At 35.4% G+C, this 10463-nt stretch overlaps 1 protein-coding gene across 1 annotated transcript; it reads left to right on the top strand.

The window, feature by feature from the left end:
* The first annotated feature begins 6540 nt into the window (after nucleotides 1-6540).
* On the top strand, nucleotides 6541-9941 carry LOC133532663 (protein PFC0760c-like). Its single transcript, XM_061871425.1, has 3 exons — nucleotides 6541-6829; nucleotides 8038-8184; nucleotides 8445-9941. The coding sequence occupies exons 1-3, from the start codon at nucleotides 6556-6558 to the stop codon at nucleotides 9923-9925; spliced, it is 1902 nt and encodes a 633-aa protein (XP_061727409.1). The 5' UTR covers nucleotides 6541-6555; the 3' UTR covers nucleotides 9926-9941.
* Nucleotides 9942-10463: the final 522 nt, after the last annotated feature.

The raw sequence follows: 10463 nt of genomic DNA, 5'->3' as shown, positions 1-10463 counted from the left end.
CGTTAAAATTTGAGTTGAATGTCCTTTCACCTTTTATTATTTTCGACATGTTTAATGAAATATGTAGTTAGGTACTTGGTTTCAATATAATGAAATGTGAGACTTAAGAATTCTAAGGCTCTTGTTGAAGGTAAAATGTTACTAAGTCAGTGTTTAAAAACTGATGATAAATACTTGTTTTATAGGATTTATAGTAAACACGAATTACGAATGTTTACTGAGACTTACCTGATTCATAAATGATTACTGATTACCTTTTATTATTCAGTAGAGATAACTATATTTTCTGATGTGACAATCTTTGCCACTCTCTCATTCTTTTAACATAGAAATGTTGAATCTGTTTAGTAACGTCACATATAATCATGAGCGTAAAAGAAAAATCTTGAGCGTTGCGAGTGTTTCAAGGCACGTGAGTTGAAAACAAACTTTGCTGCTCTGGTAAAACATAAACATTTTTATCACATCAATTATTGAAAAATACTGGTTCTAAAACATAAAAATTTAAATATTTATATCATTCAAAACGATAACTTGAAATTCCATTCCACTGCTTATTGCTGCAATAGGGCTAATAAACACACTGTTTTCAAAGATTAAAGAGAGCTTTTTAATTCAGACTACCCTTTGTCGCAAAATATTAATAATCGTGAAAGTATGTATTTATATATCTGCTTTTTATAAACTATATTATGATACCTACTGACACTTGCAATCTCTTGTATATCAAAGAGCAAGAATGTTCAGTTAAAATGTATGTAGGTACTCACTCAATTGCCTATGTGCTCAGGTGAACCACTAACATTCGCCTGCTGAATACCTTTTTGGTAGAAATAATATAAATATGGGCTTCATGGTTGAAATAAAACATTAAATTGAATTAAATAAACCAAATATTGTAGCTTTTTAGTTGTACGCGCGTAAATAAATTGACTTTTCATATGTTAGAGATAAACATATGTTACTTTTGATGATGATAACAGTGCATGTGAATAAAAATTCCCAGCATGCTCCACCATGTCGTCAAGCTCACCATACTTATTAACCTATCGAATGAGCTAATGGTTTTACGGATACTGGAAAGCGATATGTAAATGTACTACATACCTATACGAGGCCTGGATGTTAGTGAGATGACGATATGAGTTGTGCTGGTGTCCGACTTTATTACCTACATATAACATGAGTATCACATGATTATCCACCTGGTTTCTTGAGCTTAATAGTCGCCTCCAAACCTCCCCTTATAGCGACCCCATTCCTCACACAAAGTTTACCTTAAGTTCATATTAGCCTCACTGGATCACTGTTCACTCTGAGTACTGATAACGTTGGTCACAATATACTAGAGACACATCATTATTCTAATAACACCATAAGAACGTTCTTGACTTGATCTAAAAGCAAATATCACTACCGCGTCGATCTGTTCACACACAACCTCCTTTTTCCTACTGTCGTTCTCATCTACCCTCTCAACTTCCCTCAAAAAATCCCAATAACCTAGAAGCGGTTACTTAAGTTAAACGTGACTACTAGCGCCATCTACTCCATGACGTTGGCAAATATTAGCTGGTTCGCAATACGTTCGCGACAAAAGTAGCACCATACGTACTGTAAATATTATTATATTTCCGTACACTGTTTGTGAAATGCACTAGAGTCCATCTAAGCACTCTAAGCTAACTTCGCACCTACTTCAACAGAACAAAGTGGGAAAGTGTCATTATAAATCAATTACAAAGAGTATACCCCTTCTAACAAGTCGGCTTGTGGCATGGACCCCATGACACTGGCGGCGTTACCTCTCTGTATCGCAAAGGAAATACGTTGAGAGAGGTACTACTACTTTCCCGCACTAGTGCGTAAATTAGCACATTATGTAACTATGTCGAAAATTAAAAGGGTCATATGTACTGTAAAACGTTGTACGATACATGTGTGAATAGGTAATTCGCAACTCGTGTCGATTTAATTTATCGTCACTCGTTACGAATTTCCTGTTTTTCGCACTTATATCGTAAATAACTAATATAGATTATCTGTGCTCATCACACTAATAAATGCCCTTGTCGGGATTCGAACCCAGGACCATCAGCTTCATAGGCAAGCACTACCGTTCAAGGCTGGGAACCGGTTTTTAAAATACCGGTAAATACCGGTACGCGAACATTTTTAGAACTTTATTGTAACCTAAAACAAACCGGTTTATTCGATAAGCGACGCAACGGCCGGTCGGCCTGGTGGTGTGCCACGTAAACATATACACCGACATAGGAAGAAACCGGTTTTTATTGTTCTAAACCGGTTCATTTGACATTAACTATTCTCTTGAAACCCGGTTTAAAAATAACGGTTTTTCGAGCGGAACCGAAAGTAAAAGGTTTTGCGCCAAGTACATGATAACGGTTTGGAAATTTAACCGGTTTCCGAGCCTCGCAGACTAGGCCAGACCGGTTATCATAGAACAACAAAACCCCTATTTTCACGTTAAAGTGCATGTTCAGATATTTTTGAGAACCTTGGCCGCCCCGATATATCTGATGGCGATACTGTAGGTAATTAATCAACAGTATTGAACATAATACGCGTCACCTGCTTAATTAACTAATGAAGTGAACTGCTAATCACTTTAATTAAAACCATGAGCGAGCTAGATCGCAATTTAGGGTACCTCAACTTAAATGACATGACCTGTCTGGCCTAGTGGGTGGTGACCCTGCCTATGAAGCCGATGGTCCCGGGTTCAAATCCTAATAAGGGCATTTATTCGTGAGATGAGCATGGATATTTGTTCCCGAGTCATGGGTGTTTTCTATATATTTAAGTATTTATAAATATGTAAATAATATATATATCGTTGTATAAGTACCCGCAACACAAGCCTTATTGAGCTTACTGTGGGACTTAGTCAATTTGTGTAATAATGTTCTTTAATATTTATTATTATTTATTAAATGTGCCAAATAGGGGCCTTTGCCAATTTTAAACCGTCATTCAAAAGGGACGATGTCGGTGCCAAGCTAATATAATACCGGTCAATAATTCCCCCAAACAACTAATGGACGGCAGCTCTTATGGAAACGCACCAGGCTGCCCATTCGCTTCAACAGTTTTACAATAGCTCTTACATCAAACATTTTAGCTCCTGGCGCTAATAAAAGGAAGGAGGAGGTGGGGATATTATTTTTAGGGTTCCGTACCCAAAGGGTCAAACGGAACCCTATTACTGAGTCTTCGCTGCCCGTCCGTCCGTCCGTCTGTCACCAGGCTGTATCTCATGAACCGTGATAGCTAGACAGTTGAAATTTTCACGATGATGTATTTCTGTTGCCGCTATAACAACAAATACTAAAAACAGAATAAAATAAATATTTAATTTTTTTGGCGTTTTTATAAATAATCGTACGGAACCCTTCGTGCGCGAGTCCGACTCGCACTTGCCTTGTTTTTTTTCTTTTATTTTGGGCAAAAAAGGATTTATTGTACAATTTTCATTCTGATAATTAACTCCCCTTTCCATAAATAACGATATTTTTACCCGAATTGTTAATTGAAAGTACCCTCAAGAAAGACTACTGAAGTTATAAACTTAGCCGTGTTTTTTTTAATGCACTTATATTTTACTTTCCTCGTATTCGAAATGAAAAGTAGAATGTTTAACTCGGGTGAAAGGAACTATTTCAGTTCCTTGGTTAACAATCTACTATTTTTATGAGCTATATTCGGGACTCCCTCTGGTCACATAACAACATTTGTCATATTCTTAATTGTCATTTTATGCATAAAATTGTAAGTCATAAAAATCTTTAGTCAGAGTTATTCTTGAGCATAACTGGGTTTTTGTCATAAATGAATTATGTCATAATTTTTATAGTAATAAATTTAATTCGCATATAATTTTAGGTTAGGTTCGTTAGGTATGCACAAAAAATATATGACACCTGCTATGTATGTTATCAAATATTATGGCTAAAAATGTATGACACAATATAATATGACTTTTCATTTGTATGATATGACACAAGATTGTATTGTATTGTATTGTATACGGGCGATTTTCCGCAACTCAACGACTTGCGCCTATTTTGCGTGATATGTTGGGGGTGGGCTAGTTCTGCCAGCCCAGCTCCTCGAGGAATCCTATAAAACCTTTAATGTTGAGTAGGACCTCGGGGTGGTCTCTCAGAGATCCGAGATGTTTAGCCCTGTATGGAGTCACTCCGCTGCATTCCAGCACCACGTGAGAGGCTGTTTCTTCTGTCTCCATGTATCCTCGGCATAGGGGACTGTCTGTGACACCTGTTGTGAAAAGATGTTTGTTAAATAGTCCATGACCTGTTATGACACTGGTTACCATACTCAGTCGGACCTTCCCTAGTTGCAGGAGCGCCCTTGTGAGCTTTCGGTTGATGCCAGACATGGCACAAGATGTTATGCGTTCATATTGATGATTATGACACAAGTTGTTATGCGTATCAAAGATATGACTTAAACTTTAATGCAACCCAATATGGACCCGCTATATTAATATAAATAGATTTTTGTGAAAATCAATTAGACGGAACCCATTTATTTCTTCTAGCCACAGCTATGATAGTCATGCATATCGACCGTTGAAGTGTAAATCCTATAAAAGATCAAGGTGTTAGCCATAAGTAGTTCATCATCATCAAACATGGAGCTGGCGCTAGGTAAGTTTCAACTTTAAGAGGAAATGGACAGCTGATTCTCCATACAAATGTAGTCCCCATTTTTCTCTCTGGATATTGATTCTTTGGAAAATATTTTTACATAATTTGATGTATATTAACCATGGCTATGCCACTACGTTTGACTTTTTTCGCTTTTCTTTTTTTTATTTGTTTGCCAGGAAATACAGAAAATACAATTAATAAAATGACAAAAAAAAACAGATAATACAAAATCAAACGAGAGAAATACACATTTATACAAAATAGAAGTAGAAACAGAAAAAAATACATTGAAATAATACTGTTCCATACATACAGGAAATGTTGTGTGCGTCGCAGCAAAACAAAAGGGTTCTGGCTCAGTATTACGCTTCACCCTATGGGAGAGGCACTGATATTCTGCCAGGACCAGATCACGTCAACCAAGATACAGTGTAAAATATGCAATAATCAAAGTTAGTACTTACCTAAATACCTTGTTTATAAAACTAGTGACATAATTACTATTGAAAGTGTGTACTTACATAGTTATGATATTGAAGTGTCAGTGTTTTCGATCGAAAAACAGATTTCATACAAAGTTTGCTTCTAACTCCTATAATAATTAAAAATTCGAAAAAAATCAAACATAAGAGCATAGCTGTGGTTGAGACACAAACGAAATAACGGTACGGTTTAAAATATTTTTTCAATCGTGGCTGAATGCCGATTAGGTCTGTGCCTTCGATGCCTCACCTGCAAAGAAATTACAAAATGGCGGACGAAAGTTTGATACGTCACCGTATTTAAGAATTATTTTGCTTAAAATTTGGTTTTTTCTTCGCAAGTGTGATGAAAAACATTGTGTGTAACTCCGGGGGTAAGAATATTGCAAACTCGGGTCTTTAATTACCACCCTCGTATCCAAAATTTCACTTACCCCCCCTCGTTGCACAATGTACTATTATTGCTTCGAAAAAAACCCACACGTCATTGGTCCTACATATTAAATGTGTAAATTAGCGTTCAAACGTTGACTGAGAAAATTTTCATTATATAAACCATTATACTCTGTTAGGAATATATGGATATAGCATTTTGCCATAATATAGATTTTTGCATTATTATTCTCTTAAATTTATTTTCGTTACTATTCTACAGTATTAACTTCACTACACTTAAATCGACCGGGGTATAAACCGTGATTACCTTTTATATTATTTTTATTGAGCTCCTGATATTTCGACGCAGTTACATGCATCTTGTTCACGGGTAGCCCGTACGGGAACTTACGGGTAGTTAATAAATACAATATAAAAGGTAATCACGGTTTATATCCCGGTCGATTTAAGTCTAGTGAAACTAACCGTGAATCATTCAAAACCGTCACAATATTTATAATTTAACCAAAAGCACTTATTATTCTTGCTCTAATATTATAAAACCATAAGTAAAAGTCCCGACTCAAGATTTGCCAGCGAGCAATGGAGCGCAGCATACTAGGAGTTCGGAGAACCGATCGAGTTAGGAACACCGAACTGCGCTCCAGAACTGGTATCATAGATGTGGGTGTTAAGGCCGCTAAGCTTAAGTGGGGTTGGGCAGGACACGTCTGCCGTATGCACCCGGATCGGTGGGCCAAATTGGCTCCCTAATGGACACCGCAGATTAGCCGGGGCAGAGGCAGACCAAAAAAGAGATGGCGGGATGACCTCGACGCTTTTTGCAGAGACTGGCGGGAACATACTTCAAACCGTGATGAGTGGCGGAAAAAAGGGGAGGCCTTTGTCCAGCAGTGGGACACAAAATAGGCTATTAAAAAAAGTACTTTGGTACCTAAAAATTGTAAAAGTTGGCGATTTTTAAACCATATATCTACAAAATGATCACTGAAATTATAGCTTATGTTCTTATTCCAGTGTTACTTGTGTCCGCCATTTGCGGCGTCCACTCCACATCCATTCCATCCAACTCGGCCGAGCTGGACAAGTCGGACAGTACGTTGGAACCACCGCTGCTCAGCACGCTGGAAAGCAAGTTGGATAGCGAGCTAGATACAGACAATCTAAAACAATCCGTGCTGGAGAGCGTGAAGATACTTCTGGAGTCTAAGCTTTCCTCTTTGGCTAGGAATGGAGATCACGTTGGTTCGGATGGTTAGTTTTATTGCCATCTTACAGATAGGCTTAGAACGAACTGCGATTAATTTCTTGCGGTTTCCGTCTAATTTCTTGCAGTTTGAGTCAAATTTCTTGCGGTTTGAGTCAAATTTTTTGCGGTTTAAGTAAAATGTCTTGCTGTTTGAGTCAAATTTCTTGCGGTTTGAGTCAAATTTCTTGCGGTTTGAGTAAAATTTCTTGCTGTTTGAGTCAAATTTCATGCGGTTTGGGTCTTGCAAGTGCGTGTGCTTATAAATCATGCCATACTTTACACTTTTTTTGGTTCTGAAACTGCAAGAAATTAATCGCAGTGCGTTCTAAGCCTTAGTTTCACAATGACACTTGAAATAGGCGCCAATAAGTGACGTAAATGAAACAGTTTTTTTTTTTTCATTTATTTTTTAAAGGCACATATACATAATCAATTATAGAGTTACTCGCCAAACTGCTTATAACACACACACAACAGTTAAGAACATTAAGTAATAATCCCTAATCTGAACGGGAACTTTCTAAATGGAAACTTGCATGAGATTTTTCTCATTAAAGTTTCCAAAAAAATTGAAAATATTCTGCAACTTACACTTTGCTAGTTTAGTGCAATTAATGTAAATACACACATGAAAATCATTAATTAATACAATTGCAAACGATATGTTTTTTATAGTATAAACCCTGAAAGTTAACGGCCGGTATATTAAATTAAATTAAATTAAATATCCGTTTATTTCAGGTCGGGGGCCCATGAATAAAAATGTTAGTTACAATTCCTTAGACTATATTAGCATTTACTCGTATACAAAAAGTAATGAAATTATTAATGATTAAAAATTAGAATAGATAATACATAACAATAATAATAATATTCCACAATAATCATATAAATAAAAATAACTGTTGCTGCTGCTTCGAACGCGACTGAGTAGCGAGGCCACTTTCTTGTGGATTATTGCGTGGAACCCATCTGTGTGCGCCTCCGCGAACATACTTGACGCGTTACAGAATCGGGAATATTTCCCCTCCGGATTAGCGTATTCCTAATGTATATTCGTCATATGCATCCCGGAGTTCAGCGACTCTCTCAGGTCGTCTAAATCGTTTTCTGTGCTGCTAGCTTCTAGCCATTCTTTTACGTCTCTTTTCCATGACATTTTCCTCCGGCTCATGTTATTATGTGTTATAAATTAGTCAAATTATATTTTTAGGTATTACAAAACAACGATCCTTCAAACCGAAAAGCAGGTTGCGTCCGACTTCAAATCGAAAAGAAAAGACAAATCAGGAGTCAAACAGTTCAGAAGATTCACATAATTCTGAATTCATCAAAGTGTTGACAGACGACTCTAACCAAGGTCTATTTTTTTTATAATTCATAAATTAATCTTAACTAATATAAGTTAATAAGTTATCAATTAGCACATTAAACAATTTGATTTATGGCAAGATTTATTTATTTAAAATATTCATTTAAAGTAGTTCGTGTTAGTTTTCAATAGTATAAACACTTTTGTATATTATTATAAACTTTAGCAAACACTTATTTTTCAGTTTATAACCTTTTTCTGACGTTTATAAAAGATGAGTTAATATAAAGCTAAAATATTGTTTTTAGACCCTGGTGATGAAGCTTTAAGAGAAGCTGTAGATGAGCTGCTAGAAGAAAACAAAACAGACGAAAACAAGGATGAGGTGATTTTAGACGATAGCACACAAGATCCAGAAGAATTAAAAGATTACAATAATGACGAAAAAATTAGCAAAGATGCTTATGGTGATATTACTACGCAAGTCACGAAAAACAGTAAAAAATATAGAAAAGACAATAAAATAGACCACAGAAAAAAAAGTAATAGTGTGATCGTAAAACCTTTAATAAAAATGTTCAAAAATGATGATAGAAATAAACTTAAGGTTATCTCAGATGAAAAGTTGAAATCTACGTTAAAAGACATTGATTATGACGTAGAACATGCAAATGATGCCGACGGTATAAGCGCAAACCGGAAATCTAAGGAAGTTAGAAATAATATGCTTTTAAATCGAGGAAATAGATACTGGAAAAGAAAGCCATATATCACGAAATATTCACAAAAACCACACAAAGTTGATAATTTAAAAATTGGAGAAAGCAGTAACGTTGATGGAATAAATTTCGTCAGTTATAACGAAAAACCGGTAGAAATGGAAACACCTACAAGCGTTCATCAAGATAAAAATGGCAACAATGATAAAATAAACATACTAACAAACTTGGCTAATAATAACGTTGATTTTAAACGAAAATTGTTGACAAATAACCTTAAACAAAATAGTAAAAACGACAAGGACCTAATCGATTTCAGTGAATCAGAAATAAATTATCAAGATAATATCCCAGATAAATTAATAAAAGAAGATATTGAAACGGAAATTAATGAAAACCAAAACCAAGAACTAATCTATCACAAAGAAAAACCTAAACAAAAACTTGACAAAAATTACAGTAATTATCACCGTATTGGCCGTGACAAACTCGAGAAAAACAATAATGATAAACAAAAAGAAAACAGTAACAATGAAGAATTAAATGATAGCGATAAATTTGATGATAATAACGATATAAACAAAAGCATCGCTTATGAAGAGAAAAAACCTGATTTTCAGTTGAAAGATTTTCTTATAAATAATAAAATTAAAGCAGTAAAGGTTCAACCAGATGAAAGAAAAGATGACAAACGTATTGAAGAAAACATTAAGTTTGGGAATGAAGAAGATATAGCTGAAGGAGATGATGATGTAACTTCAGGGGTTGAACACGTTATAGGAAAATATTTGGAAGATAGAGAAGATTATATATTTGAAAAAGAAGAAGATATAACCAAAAGGGATAATTTTGTAACTTATGTAGACAAAATAAATAACACTGGCAAGAAAAAACGTGTAACCAAGGACAAAATATTTACCGAAGAGGGTACAAGTGCTTCTAAGAAGGGTAAACAAAGTTGTCGTGAGAATAATGTCGAAAGTGATGAAACTAAAATAATACGTGATTTGATCCAAAATAAGGAAGTAAAAAAATCCTTTTCTTTTTCGCTAAATTTCATATCTCAGTAAAACAAAATAAAAATGATCTCAATTAGTTTAATACAAATATTAATCCTGTATAAATTAACCAACGTGAAAAATTACAAGAATTTTAAGGCAAGAGTGAACCTGACTTAGGGGACGTCCATTAATTACGTGAGGGGTTCAGGAGGGGCGGGGGTCAAACTGAATATCACCAATGCTGCATCTTTGGAGTTGTCCTCAAATTTATTATCATGTGAGATGTTTATATATTTATTTATTTATATAACGAAGCAGACGGTTCCGGCTTCAAGTCCTGGTTAGGCCTTTTATTTGTGTCTTCATCACAAATATTTGATCCTGAGTTGATGGTTTCTATGTATTTGACGATCGGTCTGGCCTCGTGGGTAGTGATCCTGCATATGAAGCCGATGGTCCCGGGTTCAAATCCTGGTTCATTTATTCGTGTGATGAGCATGGATATTTGTTCCTGAGTCATGGGTGTTTTCTATGTATTTAAGCATTTATATATTATATATATCGTTGTCTAAGTACCCTCAACACAAGCCTTATTGAGCTTACTGTG

This window comes from Cydia pomonella, chromosome 27, assembly GCF_033807575.1.
Source record: "Cydia pomonella isolate Wapato2018A chromosome 27, ilCydPomo1, whole genome shotgun sequence".
Lineage (NCBI taxonomy): Eukaryota > Metazoa > Arthropoda > Insecta > Lepidoptera > Tortricidae > Cydia > Cydia pomonella.
Note: the sequence above shows the minus strand (reverse complement) of the source record. Positions and strands in the feature narration are given on the sequence as shown.

Excerpts from the sequence above, each read along its gene's own strand:
- LOC133532663 (XM_061871425.1), top strand. The coding sequence starts at position 6,556 with ATGATCACTGAAATTATAGCTTATGTTCTTATTCCAGTGTTACTTGTG. Across the intron at positions 6,830-8,037 it reads AGATCACGTTGGTTCGGATG|GTATTACAAAACAACGATCC; the intron begins GTTAGTTTTATT and ends TTATATTTTTAG. Across the intron at positions 8,185-8,444 it reads GACAGACGACTCTAACCAAG|ACCCTGGTGATGAAGCTTTA; the intron begins GTCTATTTTTTT and ends TATTGTTTTTAG.